Genomic DNA, 16,236 nt, shown 5'->3' on the forward strand with positions numbered 1-16,236 from the left:
GGAGAGGATGGAAGTAGGGAAGGGAGGGAAGGAGCTGGAATGGAGACAGATTTTGGTGGATATGACTGGCACAGCCGGTGGTTAACGACATGTAAGGGAAGAATGAGAGACAGGCAAGAGTGACTCCAGGCTTGCGGTTTGGGGAACTGGACAGCAATCCCATTAGCCAAGAGAGGACACACAGAAGGAGTAGCCGTCATGATCTCGTTGTGTTCTGCGGACAGAAGAACCTGGTAGGATGTGTCACCCCAGTCTGACAACTCTATAGCCTTCCCGGCATGACAACTACACACTCCCTTTTGAGTGTCTCAAATCTCTCTCTTTCCTTCGCTTATAGAATCACAGGAGATTGGAGCGGGGAGAAGGTTCCAGTAACGCTGAGCCCAATATCCTTCTTGTACAGTTGGGAGGCGCAGACATGTTAACTGATTTGTGTACGATCCTTATTACCTTGTTAATATATTTAAGGTCATCCTAGCTTCAAATAAAAACAATTAAAAATCAAACATACATATAACTGCTTCTTTCCATCAACTTGACTACCGATCTTTACTCGTTCTTCAGTCGTCAAATACCCACTTCCTTCTGACTGGGAATTCGTTTCTTAAATCTCTGCAATGATTACTTCTCTACCCTTTCAGTGATCTTACCCTAACATTAACGGGAAAAGACTCCTGTCCATCTACATAGTATTTCCTCAGTCCACATAGCTTCTCCTTGGCTTTCTATGAGATCTGCAACTCTTCTTAAACGCTATACTGCCTTGGTCTTTACAACTGTGGTCCTTCCTTGTGTCCCCTCCTTCCTCTTCTCATTACTCCTTCTCCTGCATTACCCACTTCTTGTGACACCCCCCCCCCCTTCCTCTAGATCACCAAGCTTCAGTCATGAGCCCAGAACCCCTCTCTCTTCAGTTAGTTACTCTGGGGTCATTCAGAAGAAACCACTGGGTTCATTTCCAGGCCCGACAGTAGTCCACGTGGAAAAGTTTTTTCTGCGCATGTCCTAAGTGGGATGTGCCAGTTCTCTTGGCCCGCATTGCTAGAGGCATGGTGCCTTCTCATAGAGAAGTAATCCACATTCCTCAGGGGCTCACTGGGCTGGTCCCCAGTTGGAAAGGACATTGATAAATGAGCGTGTTCTGAAAACAGCAATGAGGTTGGTAAGGGATCTAAAAACAACACATGAAAACCGCTGGAAAACGCTAAGAGTGATGAGCCCGGGAAAGGCTGCACTCTTGTGATCCAGCTTTCTTCAAATTTGTGAAAATCCATCACGTGGGATGGGGCATAGATGTGGCTTTTTGTGGGTTTTTTTTCCTGTTTCAGAAATCCGAAATTTGAAGGAGGTATATTTAGCTCAACAGGGGCAAAAAAATCTTGCCTATAACTCCTGAGGTTCAACAGAAGGATGAGCTGTCTCTCAATGCAGGGAGCTCCGTCTGTTGCTGAAGGTGCTGAGGAAGAAATACCTGCTCTGAGCTGGAGACCAGCCATATTGAGATCCCTTTTCCTAGAACACTCTAGGGATTGTTCCCTTGGTAAACAGGCTGTCAGCGCCACAGACTTCACGTATGTGACAGGGACTCAGCTGTCCTGTCCAATTGCTCGAGTCTGTCATTGGTCCTGCTGCTCTTCTCGACTCCTGGACGAAAAATCTCAGGGTGCCTTTGATTCCTTGCTCTCCTTAGGTCTGTACCCTCGGCTTCCGGAAGGTGTCTCTGGTTTACTCCTAATTCTCCATTTCCACTGACACCATTCCACCCCAGACTTGCCAAATCACATGTGGATAGAAGTCATTAGATTTTTAAGTAGGAATGGACCCTGGAGAGATCGAGTTCAGCCTGCTCCTTTTATAGGTAAGGAGAATGAGACGCAGAAAAAATAAAGACTTGTCTACGGTCACACAGTTCAAAGTGGCGGTTCTAGGCTCCAAGATGCAGAGTGCCATATTATTTCCACTGCTCCTTCCCACAGCGGCTCCAGGATTTCTCCTTATAATCACGTGGGCCACCCTGATACATTTCAAGTAAATTGGTTTTATACAGGTTGGCCATGACTTAACCATGGAATGATCGATTGATCTGTACAAGATTGTCATGGTCCTTGGTCAAATCATACGTGTTAATCTAGATCTAGGAATTACCCCCAACCTCTTAATTGTAACAGACCACTGGGTCTGCTTTGAGTTAACACACACTGTTCTTTTATGTGCTTCTCACAGATAATGCCAAAGTAGAACTGCTGAATTGTGAAATAAAGAAGACTTCCAGCCAGCTCGAGCTCTCTAGAGTCTGAAAATTCAGGTCATTTGGATTTGAAATGTATCATTGTATTCCAATAAGTACAAAAATTACATAGATCATGTTAACTGGCTATGCCCTGATTACACCCATAAAAGGCCCTGGACTCACGATGGTTCTTCGGTTGCTCTTCTGGGCTCTTCTAGTTCCTGGGCTTGTTTCAGCCACGGTAATTTAGCTTCCACTGGGCTTTTTTCTAAGAAAAAGGGAACACAAACAACAAGCTTAAAGCAGCTGGATACACGATCGTTATTTGCGAAAGGTTTCATCAATAAAGCAGTCACGCTTTTCAAATGCAAAGTGGACTCTTTTATCACAGGACCTGAAGCGGCTTCTGGAGTGAACCGAACATTTCTGTCGTGTATTGTTTTCATTAACACATTATCCCAGTGCAACCAGATGATCCCATAGCACAGCTGAAGATGTTCTTCAAGTGAGCATAAAAATGCCTTTTATATAAAAAAAATGCCTTCTATAAACCAATACCAATCTCTGTTGTTTACATATTAAAGCTCTTACTTCAACCGTATCAGCTTGCTCTCTTTTGCCACAAATCCCCCTTGCCCAAGAGTAAAGAGATCAATGGAGAAAATCAACGTAGATGTTGAGAAAACTGGGAGGAGGTTTACTCAAACTTTTATCGGTGTAGTTGTCGCGGGAGCTGATTGCCGATTATACCCATCACGCGGGAGCAAGATGTGCGCTCCTTTCTGTGCTTTTAAGCCTCGCAAGACATGAAGAAAGGAACACACTAGGTTATGAAATGAGAAAGGAAATGTTGGGCTGCTTCAGGGAAATCACAGACCCTGAGGCGGTGGCTGTGAAAGAACTATCCAGTGCACAAGGCAGGAGGAAAGACTTCACCGACGACGTCCTTGCACCTTGTGGGGCAACCACGTGGCTTTTCTGAAGGGCGGACAGAGTAAATAAGTATTTGTGAAACGGTTGACTATAAGGCTCTATGTATGGATAATGAACTCAGAAATAATGAAGGAGAATTGTACCATCCTTTCTAAAAGACTAAGGAAGACTTCTTGGGACCAACCAGTGAGGATAATCCTTTTTCCATTTCCAGAAAGGAAATACTTGTCATAAGGGTTGGTAATACCTCACTCAAGTACATGGAAATAATCACGTATGGAAAGGAATGTATATCTGAGAGATGATGCCAAGACTTCCGGCCCGTGGATGCTACCCATTTCTGCTCATTCCTGGGGAACAAATAGGAATAATAGAAGAAATTCAAAAAGCATCCAGAGATCTGCATTGGGAGCCAAAAGTCTTCATCTACTCCACGGTAGGTAGGCACCAGGACACGTGATAAAGATGATGTTGTCCCTCCCTCAAGAGACATACACTCCAGGGGAAGGTACGCACAAAATACTGCGGGGGAGAAAAGAATGAGAACCCTGGGGGAAATTTCCTCCTCCTCTTTCTCTTTATCCTTCTCCTTTTCTTTTCCCCTTTCTCTTTCTCCTCATCCTCCTTCTTTTTCTTCAAAGCAGGGATTCCATCAGATTATTCCGTGTCCAGCGAGAAATGTTGGTGTAAGCCCAGACAGATAGGAGCCACTCTAAACGTACTGAGTCGATAAGCACTCAGCTTCCCCCCAGATCAATTTATCAAGTGGGTCCAGCTTCTTTACCTGGTGGACAGTCTAACTGCCATCTGTCGGTAAGACGGTTTTCCTAAGACGGTTAAGTTGAAATGTAAATCCTGCGATATTCGAATGAGAGCGGGAAAACACCACTTGATTTAACTTTAACATGCACCACAAACTTACCTTTTGGTTTGTAGCACGGGATGGGGATGATACATTCTTCTTTGATGTGTAACTTCAGCTGTGGGTTGCAGCCACCAACGTGCTGCCCGCGGTGGTTGATACACAGAACGACGCGGTAACGTAACCCTCGGCCACAAGTCACCGTGCACTTCAAAGAAGAAATGAGAAGCCAGTGAAATTCTTGTCCATGAGGAGATCCACAAAGGCATTAATGACTCAAGCCAAGGAGAGCCCCTGATCAACGTGAGTATTAAACACAAAAGACCATTAGACAAACAGTATGTAAAGAAGGGGATAGAAGCTGGTTTCCCCTGATTCTTATGTTTCAGGGCCCCTCCCTTTGCAAGGTCTCCGTCCAATTTTCAACCTGAGAAGTATTTCAGATGAGGCCACAGCACAAGAAAAACTGAAATGACCCGAAAATTTTCTGTTCGATATGAAAGAGACTTGATATAGGTTTTCTCAAATTTGATTAAATTTGTAATGACATTATCCAAAACAACTTGAGAACATGGGAAATAGAAACTTTTTTAAACTATTAGTTAAAAAATCAAGTTCTGATCAGTCACACTAAGGGATTTTCTTTCCATTCTGTCTATAGAAATCGATCTTGCAAAACTGCGATCACACGAAGAGGCCATCATAGAGTATTCAGCCACAAAGCTCAGGAAAAATACTGTAGAAATATCAAGCAGTTAAAATTAATAAAAACATTCTGCAAGGCACCTGGGTGGCTCAGTCGGTTAAGCCTCCGACTTTGGCTCAGTTCAGGGTCTCACGGCTCGTGGGTTTGAGCCCCGCATCGGGCTCTGTGCTGACAGCTTGGAGCCTGGAGCCTGCTTCAGATTCTGTGTCTCCCTCTCTCTGTACCCACACCCCACCCCCCCCGACCTGGCTCATGATGTCTCACTCTCTCAAAAATAAATATATTAAAACAACTTTTCTAAATAAACATTTTGCTATTTTGTCTGAATTTTCATGGTTTGTGTTGCATTTTTTCCTTGAATTATTTATTTATGATTTGGAAGGTTCTCTTACTGACAAATGGAGAATTTTCCTGTCATGAAAGCCTAGGATATCATTTCAATTTATGTACATATGTTGGGGAGTACATATGTGTATAAGTATGTGGTTTTTTTAATTAATAGACTTTATTTTTTAGGACCATTTTATGTTTAGAGAAAAACTGAGCATACAGTCCAGAGTTCTGCTTTGCCCCCACTCACCCCCATAGTCTCCCTTATTACTGACATCTTGTGTGAGTGTGGTACAATTATCACAACGGAGGAACCAATGCTGCTGTATTGTTTTAATTATTATTTTTTTCAACATTTTTTAATTTATTTTTGGGACAGAGAGAGACAGAGCATGAACGGGGGAGGGGCAGAGAGACAGGGAGACACAGAACCGGAAACAGGCTCCGGGCTCCGAGCCATCGGCCCAGAGCCTGACGCGGGGCTCGAACTCACAGACCGCGAGATCGTGACCTGGCTGAAGTCGGACGCTCAACCGACTGCGCCACCCAGGCGCCCCTGCTGTATTGTTTTAACTAAAGTTCACAGTTCACGTTGGGGGTCATTGTCAGTTTTTTAAAATTTTGCAATTGCTTCGCTTATTCTGAGTAAAAATTCACTGAGGTGCCTGATATTTTTATTTCGCATCCTTTCTTCTTCAAAGTCCAAACTGTATACACTTCAGGCCTCCCCAATTCTGGGATCCACCCGAGGGAGGGGCTGAAAGTCCTAGGACATCCACTATGAACAGGTGCGGCCCGCGGGGGTTATCGGACTCATGTCCCAACGCACCTTCAGGTCAGTAGCCTCATTCCCATTCCCACAGATGAGCAAATAGCCCACCACCAAAGGACCTTGCCCAAGGTCACACAGTTCCCAAGGGGCATAGAGGATCCATCCTGGAGCCTCTCGTTGCCAAAACCATGACTTTGCCACCGACTCATCGAGCTCAAGGACTCTTTCTTAAGTCTGTAGATGTTTCCTACACGGTCACAGACAAGTTTCACAGGACAGGAAGGCCTTTTTTAACATACTCACTTCTCCAAAAAGGGAAGGTATCGGCAGAGACCAAACAGACGGTTACCAGAGGGGCGGTGGGGGGTGGGGATGGATGAAGTAAGGAAAAGGGAGTAAGAGTGCACTTCGTCGTGATGTGGAACCACTGAACCACGATACTGTACAACTGAAACTAATATAACACTATGCTAACTCTACTGGTGTTTTTAAAAATAGGGAGTTAAAAAAAAAGGCTATCAGGAAACCTATCTGATTTCCTCTTGCCATTGAACAAATATTCTAATGAACTGAGTGAGGTTTGAGATTAGACCCTATTTCTGGGAAATCGATTCCCCTACCCCAAGATTTATCAACTTGAAATATATGTGACTGTCAGAGGCTGTTGCGTATCGGCCAAGAAAGAAACAAGAACTCTGCCCAAAGAGAAAGAAAACATTATGATGGATGATAAGGTATAACCACACCAGGACTGGTCAATCCAAAGGAGTATTGTCTCCTCTCACATAGCACCCCCTTCCCCCCCAGGAAGCTGGACACTTACCCTAATAATGCTGTCGGTATTTACAATTTCCAGAACTCCTCTTTGGAGGAGGAATATATCCTTAATGATAATGAATTCTCGTTACTGAGAATGTATTTGATGTTTGCAAACAAATGAAAAGTATTAAGAGCTGAGAAAGGTAAATGAGATGATTCGGTTAGCAACCCCCCTTTTGATACCGTGAGTGACGATAAAGTCACAATATTGATGAGGATGTGGGGTCGTGGTATGAAAGCTCTAAAGCCAAGACAAAACATACAGATGGGACTCTTCTAAGAGCTGAAAATGAGCTCTGCAGGTTATAGAGGTAAAAATGTTGATTTCTGATGATAGATCACAGCATGACTTTTGGCACATAGGTCAGGAGTTCAAGAACGGAATGGCCTTGCTGTAAGAAAATCCTCCTCAGTTCTGTTTACTTATGTGAACAAGTTTTCCTGGTGTGCACGTGCAAAACAAAACAGAACAAGAAACCAGCAGTAAAAACTAGGAATAAAATTATTGCGGAACCCAGGTCTGAACCCATTCTGGGAATGGACAATTTTTTAAGCCACCCACCCTCATTTTCTGGATTGATTCCAACTAAAAGAGACAGGAAACCATCAAAACCCTAGAGGAGAAAACAGGAAAAGACCTCTCTGACCTCAGCCGTAGCAATTTCTTACTTGACACATCTCCAAAGGCAAGGGAATTAAAAGCAAAAATGAACTATTGGGACCTCATGAAGATAAAAAGCTTCTGCACTGCAAAGGAAACAATCGACAAAACTAAAAGGCAACCAACAGAATGGGAAAAGATGTTTGCAAATGACATGTCGGACAAAGGGCTAGTATCCAAAATCTATAAAGAGCTCACCAAACTCCACACCCAAAAAACAAATAATCCAGTAAAGAAATGGGCAGAAGACATAAATAGACACTTCTCTAAAGAAGACATCCGGACGGCCAACAGGCACATGAAAAGATGCTCAACGTCGCTCCTCATCAGGGGAACACAAATCAAAACCACACTCAGATACCACCTCACGCCAATCAGAGTGGCTTAAATGAACAAATCAGGAGACTATAGATGCTGGAGAGGATGTGGAGAAACGGGAACCCTCTTGCACTGTTGGTGGGAATGCAGACTGGTGCAGCCGCTCTGGAAAACTGTGTGGAGGTTCCTCAAAAAGTTAAACATAGATCTACCCTATGACCCAACAACAGCACTGCTAGGAATTTACCCAAGGGATACAGGACTGCTGATGCGTAAGGGGCACTCGTACCCCAATGTTTCTAGCAGCACTTTCAACAATAGCCAAATGATGGGAAGAGCCTAAATGTCCATCAACTGACAAATGGATAAAGAAGATGTGGTTTATATACATAATGGAATACTACGTGGCAATGAGAAAGAATGAAATATGGCCTTTTGCAGCAACGTGGATGGAACTGGAGAGTCTTATGCTAAGTGAAATAAGTCACACAGAAAAGGACAGATACCTTATGTTTTCACTCTTATGTGGATCTTGAGAAACTTAACAGAAGACCATGGGGGGGGGGGAAGGAAAAAAAAAAGTTAGAGAGGGAGGGAGCCAAACCATAAGAGACTCTTAAAGACTGAGAATAAACTGAGGGTTGATGGAGGGTGGGAGGGAGGGGAGGGGAGGGTGGGTGATGGCCATTGAGGAAGGCACCTGTTGGGATCAGCACTGGGTGTTGTATGGAAACTAATTTGACAATAAATTTTATATTTAAAAAATTTACTTTTTATGTGTAATAAGTGTTTACCAAAATTTGAAATATATTTATATTGTTGTGATAATAACGATCCAGGGGAGGGGGAACATTCCTAATACTTAGAGCCTATGGCCACAGGAAATTGAAATAAATTAATTTCAAATAAAATACAATGATTTCAATTGCTATACATATATTCTTGGGAAAAAGTAGAAGAGTGTAATCGATAAAAGACTACGGCATAAAGGTACACTATGTTGGGATAAATTTCTGTGGGGAGAGTGGATTCAGAACGTGAGCTCAAGGGGGAAAAATGCAAACTATCCACAAACTGTTCAAGAAGGACCTCTTCGTGTGCTTTTTAAGGGAAAGATGGCAAAGATAGAAATCAACATGGCATTTACATTCTGCTGAACACATTTTTTTCTTTAAATGCTGTAACACTTTTATTTTAAAATGTCAGCATTCACATGTTAGAAATGACACTCTTTGATCCTTTTTACTTAAACTTACAATCAAGACTTTTAGATGTCAACCTAAATAGAGGTGACGGGGTATTTAATTTTGCGAGCACCTTTTAGGGGGTATGTGACAAAAGGATCGATAGCACCTAGTCAATGTTCGTTCAAATCTGAGGTTTCAATGAAAGTGTCCTGTCCTTAGGGTGCCTGGGTGGCTTAGTCGGTTACGAGTCAGACCCTTGATTTCGGCTCAGGTCTTGATCTCAGGGTCATGAGTCCAAGCCCTGCACTGGGCTCTGTGCCAGGCAGGGAGACTGCTTAAAAAAAAAAAAACAAAAAACTGTATCTCAATAAATTAAGAAAATAAAATAAGATAAAAATGAAAAGCCAAGCGTCCGGTCTGGAATCTTACCTGAGACCACTCCATGGCAATCCACTTGGGGCAGTCGAACAGGTTGCAGGTCTGCATGACCTTGGGTTTGGGCGCGTACATGCACTTCCACTCCTCTACCTGTAGTATCTCTCCGTGCATGGACTCCTCCACACACACGAAGCTCCGCCTCTGAATCCCGCCCCCGCAGGACACCGAGCACGCAGTCCAAGGGTTATGTTCCCAGCTCAAAAGCGAACAAATAAAAACACATTATTTATTTGTCATTGGCTTGTCTGTTTCAAGCTTGCAAACGCGACAGCGAAAAGTACTTCCGGAAGCGTTCCTTGAGCTGTCTCTAGACCATCAACACTAAAGGACGATATTACTAGAGAACCGGAGAAACTCAAAGTCGGAAACTAGTCATCCGGGTATAAAAGGGGGACTCAAATTTCTGACCAACTGCAAGGCCTGAGCTCCCTCTCTAACGGCCGGACATCCCCAGTGACGGGAGACGTGACCATTGGAGGCAGTGTATTCCATCCGATTCTTTGACACATCTTCCTTATGGAGTTGAAGTCTGTTTGCCCGTAGCTCCTCGTAAAGGATCTAGTATCTGTCCCTCTTATATTTTGGACTGTTGCTACAGATACTACAGTTCCCTGCAAACTACTTAGAGCAAATCACAGAGTGGAAAACGGAAACACGTAACTCACCGAGGGAGAGGTTGGAAGTGGTCGTAGGGCATGATCTCTTTAAACCCGTCGCTACAAATGAAATCACGGTGACAGTGTCATTTCTAAATCAATCGACATATTAATGTAACCCATACAGATCTGACCTCCCAAAAGACAGAGCCCTTTCAGACTGAAGACGAAACATGACAAGTGCTGTGAACCCTTCCCCAAAACTTCCCACCATCTTTTTTGGTTTTCGGGACCATCCGTGGCACACGCCATCTCCAGTTACACGGAAATAAAGAAACCAGTGCTATGAATTAATCAAAGGGAAGAGCGTCTCTTCATTCAGATAAACCTACTTTCCATCATCTAAGACGGTTATTTTGGTATGCTAATGATATTAACATGCTATCATTTTAGTAGACTCTTTAGCAAGACATTTTATTTCATAGAAGCTGTCCTTTGAAAAGGTCTCTATTCATAATTATGTTCACCTGGGATTCCAGGAAATGGGCAGTTCAGTGACAGGAAATGAAATCCACTGAGAATGCTTCCTTTTCCATTTGCACACTTCTGCCTCAGCCAGCTGGCAGCTGTCTGGGGGATTCTAGGACTTGATATTGTGGCTGTTATTTTAAGATACTGTAGGAAAGCCAGGAAACTTCCCCAGGCAGTCCAAGTCAGCAGGTACTAAATTATGCAACGGGATAGTTTATGCATCGCTTTTCTGCCTTGGCATTGAAACTTCTTACTTGCTTGAGCAATGCATTATTTATACTGAACTTAATGCAAACGCTTCGAAAGTCAGCACGGGGTAACGGGCGACCCAGTTTAAAAGTGAAAACGGTGAGTTCAAGATATTTATGACTGGCAGATGGACAAGACATCGTACTTGGATGGAGAGAGCTTCCCTGTTGTGTGTGTAGATGCTCACGGAGGGTCCTTACAGAGGGGTGAATATCAGGGCACATGCACGCACAGCCAGACAGGAGAGTGCAGGGCTGTGTGCGCTGGCGAGCCTCGTCCCCGCTGAGCGGGGCTACGGACGCGGGTAGCTGCCACCTGCGTGTGTTCAAGGTCGCACAGTGCAAATGTCACTCTGCAAACATGGACTGGTCTTGGTGGCGGTTGGCTGATTTCTTTTTAGAGTAAACACTAAGGGCAATGACGCAGACCTCGAAGGGCAAGGATCCATGCTGCACTCCTTTAGTTTGGGCTTGGGTTTCACATTTTCGGGGTAGTAATGGCAGTAATGGTCAGGAACTACCCTCTTCAAGCGGATATCCACACATTCGGCCGAGTTGAGCTGGTAGCCTAATGGGAAAAAGAAAAGGCACCTGTGAATATCGCACTGTGTCGTGTTCCCGCGGCAGTGATCCCTTGGCACGACTCTTCCTCCCCCAGAAGAAACTTAACTCCGTGGTTCTCATCCCTGACTATGCAGGACAATCGCTGGGAGCTTCTAGCACACAGCAGTGCCCGGGTCCTTACATGGTCCAACTGAGGCAGAAACATCGGGTGGCTCAGTCCAGGAAATGGGTTGGTTTGTGGGCTCTAATGATCTTCAGGTTCTTCTAAGATGATGAAGATGTGTGGCCGAGAGAGAGAGAGAAAGAGAGAGAGAGAGAGAGAGAGAGAGAGACAGCGAGCACGCACAAGCAGGGGGAGGGTCAGAGAGAAGAAGAGACATAATCCCAAGCAGTCTCTGCAACATCAGTGCAGAGCCCGATGTGGGACTCGAACTCACAAACTGTGAGATCATGACCTGAGCTGAGATCAAGAGTCAGATGCTTAACCAACTGCACCACCCAGGCGCCCTGTCTTAGCACTTTTAACGAGAAAGTGGCAAGGGACTCCTTTACGGAATGCTCAGACCTCGGGGCGGAAGGTCACTTGCTGGCCGGTCTCCCGAATGTCCCCACAGCCCTGAGCCATGGGCCCCCTGTTTCCCCATATTCTGGTTTTACTATTCCCATCCTGACTCCCCCAGAGACCCCTATTTCTTGTTTACATGTTCTCAAATCCGCATGTGCCTTATGCAATGTTGCTTGTGTGTGCCTGTTGTAACTAGATAGGTACTTTAAATCTTGTTCTATTGTCTACTTTTCTCACTCGGCACGACACTGATAAGAGCCACCCACGTGCCCCGGTCCGGTGCCTCCTTCCACCGCACAATATCCTGTTGCTTGGGGACACTACATTTTACTTGTTTGCTGTCCGGGGGCACCTGGGGCATCTCGGATGCCAACGAACTTCTCTAACTGGGGAAGTAAGCACTGTCCATACTGGGAGGAACAAAGTCCATCCCCTACACCGCCCCCTGCCTCAAAATCCTTCAGAGCAGAAGGGATGAAAACTCACTCTCGATTCTGTGAATTTCAAATTGCACAGTCTCTGAGGAAAGTGAGCGTTCCAAATGGATGAGTGCCGTAGATTTAAAAAACAACTCACAAAATGATGCTTCTACTTCCTGAAAGATCTGATCCCAGGCTTCCTGTCACTACATAAGTGTCATACTAAGTTTAAAAGGAAAAAAAAAAAAAAGGCAATTTTTCAAAAGCAGAATGAGCTCTTCAGGAAAAAAAAAAAAAGGCTCGAAGCTAAGCTCTCAGCCTCAGCCAGTTGGTCTAAAGGTCTAAAAATACATTTAAGGGCCTGATTGCCGAGAGGAATCTGATTTTATAAACCACTAGACAGCATTCCGCAAGCCATGGCTTGGACGTACACGGCGTGGGGAAGGACGGACTGGTATGCGTTATGAAAAGCAAGGTTGAAACCACAAGAACGAAAATCCAAATGGAGTCAATAAAATGCGACTCGGGTGCCAATATCTGCCAGAAAGTCTACAATATCAGATGGCAGGGGCAATCAATCCAGTACTGTCTCCAGACTGAGCTTCAGAGTCCCGCGTAGATGACTACAGGCAAGGCAGAAAAGCCTGGCATCCCAGTACCTTAGGGAGCAGAGAACCAACCTGCCTGATGACCCAACAACTCAGAAATGGCATTTACACAAATCGTGGCGACTTGATTAGTAATGCAATTAAACTCTGGTAATGCTTTCCTTGTGGGTTTTATGTGTGTGTGTTTACTTCCTCCAAAACAAGTACAGAACGAGACTATACCTCCTCGAAGCAAAGGAACACCTCTGTTCTAAATGGAAACATACTTCTAGGAGACAAAAAGCATACAGGTGTTTACAATTTAAGGAGAGACGATTAATTTTCCTCTTTAATCTGATAGAGGTACAGAGAAAACTGAAAGCGAAGGAAATAAGGCAGGTTGCCTTCCTATGTTATGAACCAATGTATTGAAATTCTGCCTGTGTGCGGAAAATGGCAGGCCGTAGAGGGAACCCCAAGAGCAGCCTAAAGTTTCCCTTCTGTTCTTACAGCCACTGCTGTCTCTGGCGGACAGTTTCCCTGCCAGGTGCTCCCATTTATGGCTCCAGCAGGGCTGCCTTTCCTTCCGCACCTGAGTATGAGGCACATCTGTTTCCCTCCCAAGAATTTAACCAACTGACTAAGCCGAGTCCCATTCCCAATGTCCCTCCCAGAGTGAAAAAGTGCCTCTTTTTTCTTATGTGCCTGAATGGGAATGTCTCTCTGAGTGATTAGGTGGGAGAGGGGAGACATTAAAAAGAAAGAGATCTTTGTCTACTTGCTGAGTAAGAATACCCCCCCACCACTGCCAGCTCTTTGCTTTTATTTGGGGGTCCATGGGAGATGGTCATCTCTGGAACCATGGTCCACTTGACTCAAAGGTGGTGGGATTCTGCTTCTGGATATAACACATGCAGGTAGGGAATCTGTGGGTATGTCCCACTCACCCTGAGAGCATTGAGTCATGTATGTATCTCATAACCCACCACCGGAGAATGCCAGGAGGGGGGGCGGCCACAACCCTGTCGATTATGCTGAATTTTTAACAAAATTCAGGTTTCTTTAGAATCGGACATAACAGGTATTTCCTGAGTACCCATTAACTGCCACACACTATATTAGGCTCCTTGACCTGTGTCCTCTCATTTTGTTCCCCGACAGTGCTGCAAGGGGCATCATCCTGTTTTATGGATGAGCAGACTGAGGTTCAGAGATGGCACAGAGCTAAGCGGTGGCAAAGCCAAGAAGTGAGTCCAAGTCCCTGAACTTCAGCTCTGTGGCCACCCTGCCTCTTGATGGAAATGTCGTCATGCCATTTTTGGAGAACGAGTTTGGCCAAAATGAGTCTGAGGCCCGGGTTTGGAGAGACTCACTGAATTTACGCAGATCACGGTCTCAACTCCCAACACTGTTTTCCCTCAATCAGCTTTCAACGAGATCAAATGTGTTTCAAGAGTTTCCTTGGCGGTCACCGACGCAAGGTCGGTGACTCAAAGCTCTGAAGGAGTTTCTGCCTCTGAACAATGCTTGTAATGTTCAGCAAAATACATTTTCACTTTCGGTGGAATCGAGAAACACCGAGAGAATGTTAGCGTTGGTAGGGACTTAAAGATGATCTCCAGCATTGTGTTTAAGTCATATTTATTTTTGTGATCGTGTTCTATTTATGGCAGGAGATCAGTTTGCCTCCTCAAGGTAAAATTAACTTGTTTTTGTGAATATGTTTATTTAAACATTTTTAAAGTTTATTTATTTTGTATTTATTTTGGGAAAGAGCAAGAGGGGGAGGGGCAGAGAGAGAGGAAAGAGAGAGAGCCCAAGCAGGCTCCACACTGTCGGTGCAAAGCCCAACGCGGGGCTCGAACCCACAAACCATTAGAACACGACTTGAGCTGAAGTTGGGCACTTAACCAGCTGAGCCACCCAGATGCCTCTATTTAAATTTCTTAAAACATCCATTTAAAGAAAAAACCTCAAGTAAATAATAGTGCAGGGGTGACACAGATATGGCAAAAGCAGTGATTAATATGGCTACAGCTGATATCCAAAGATTCTTAAACTTGAATGTGTACCCTAATTTCCTGGGGAGGGACTGTTGAAAAGGATTAATGGGCCCCATTCCCAGAGTTTCTCATTCAGTAGGTCCAGGGTGGGGCCCAAGAATCTGTATTTCTGCCAAGTTCCCACGTGATGCTGATGCTGTTGGCCCGGGGACCCCACTTTGAGAACCACTGCTGTAGAATCATAATCTAGTGGTCTATTGCCCAAGCCAAGTCTAGGAAGAAATAGCTGGGAAGACTAACTTTCTAGCTGGTTTCCAGAGCCCCATTCACCCCCTAGACTGTTTCTCTTTCCTTCTCGGCAACACAAGCTCCTTCTGGGGTCTGGGCTAAGTGCTCCCCACAAAAGCACCTGCCTGCTGCTTTCACAGGGAGCCTAAATCCCAGAGGAGAGAGTCCTGAGATACAGATTCCCGGGAACCCGAAGGCGTCCCTGATACCTGAAGCCTGGAGTTTAAAGGAGGAAAGGCAGAAGTGACTGGGGACACTCAGCTGGGGGCTCAGAGGGAGCTGTTCACCAGCTGAGCAAACGGGGGGTATGTCCTTTACCTCTAATACGTTTCGGTTTGCTCACACATAATACAGCCACGCAAAGAGACCTTTCTTAAGGTTGTTTGCAAGAATAAATGTGAAGATGAACACCCCAGCACGTGGCTGGATACATGGAAATGCCCAACACTGCTGCCTGGTGCTTTTAGGGGAAGTTATCCACATAAGGCCCTCTAGCAATTCAAGGAACCACGGTTCATGTGTTGGCACGAGCTCAGAACCATTTATTCTTCAATTTTAAAGTTCAGTTTATTAAAAGAGACTTATAACGGAGGCTCTGGAGGCCTCCTTTCCTCCAGGCAGATGCTTTCTCCATGTTAAACAGCCGATTTCCCGCCACCTGAGCCTGTAAATACGTGTAGCACGTGCGTGGAGCCCAGAACCTTCCTTCACTGTCTGTGAAATCCTTGAACTAAGCAAGCAGCGGGCAGGAGTTTCCCCTTACCATTCAGCGGCTACCCTTTCTCCTTTTGGTAATTTACGCTAAGGCACCTACCTTGAGGGAGGACGGGTGGAAATCTAAATGTTAGAACCAACGCGACCCATTCACCAAGCTGCTTGGTCTGTTTTTCAGGTTTTCCGTGGAAAATTAAAAATAATGCATGCTTTACAGACACTTAAGACAAGAAACGCAAGGACACACATAAACAGGTCTCCAGCTTTTTGCTAGAAGTCTGTCTAGACTGTTGCACCTGTCTCCAAGAATAAAGGCAAACACACATCCGTTCACACCACTGCGGTCCAGGCTGCTGGGCAGGACGCCGCGTGATCACTCATCACCCGTCACCACACCAATGTTACAGTCAGCTTCAAAAAAACGCACAGGTACGTCATTTCTAACTCTGAGCTCGGAACATTCAG

General features: G+C 44.9%; 1 protein-coding gene across 1 annotated transcript in view; it reads right to left on the reverse strand.

Annotated features, from left to right (window-relative positions):
* The window catches only part of ADAMTSL3 (ADAMTS like 3), a 355,200-nt gene that overhangs the window by 125,724 nt on the left and 213,240 nt on the right, over positions 1-16,236 (reverse strand). Inside the window, exons 11-15 of the mRNA XM_060617520.3 lie at positions 11,061-11,199; positions 9,922-9,972; positions 9,248-9,452; positions 4,086-4,233; positions 2,414-2,498 (exon numbers count right to left, since the gene is read on the reverse strand). Coding sequence (XP_060473503.3) covers positions 2,414-2,498; positions 4,086-4,233; positions 9,248-9,452; positions 9,922-9,972; positions 11,061-11,199 — 628 coding nt within the window. The remainder of the gene's footprint in view (positions 1-2,413; positions 2,499-4,085; positions 4,234-9,247; positions 9,453-9,921; positions 9,973-11,060; positions 11,200-16,236) is intronic.

Source organism: Panthera onca, chromosome B3, assembly GCF_046562875.1.
Source record: "Panthera onca isolate mPanOnc1 chromosome B3, mPanOnc1 haplotype 2, whole genome shotgun sequence".
Lineage (NCBI taxonomy): Eukaryota > Metazoa > Chordata > Mammalia > Carnivora > Felidae > Panthera > Panthera onca.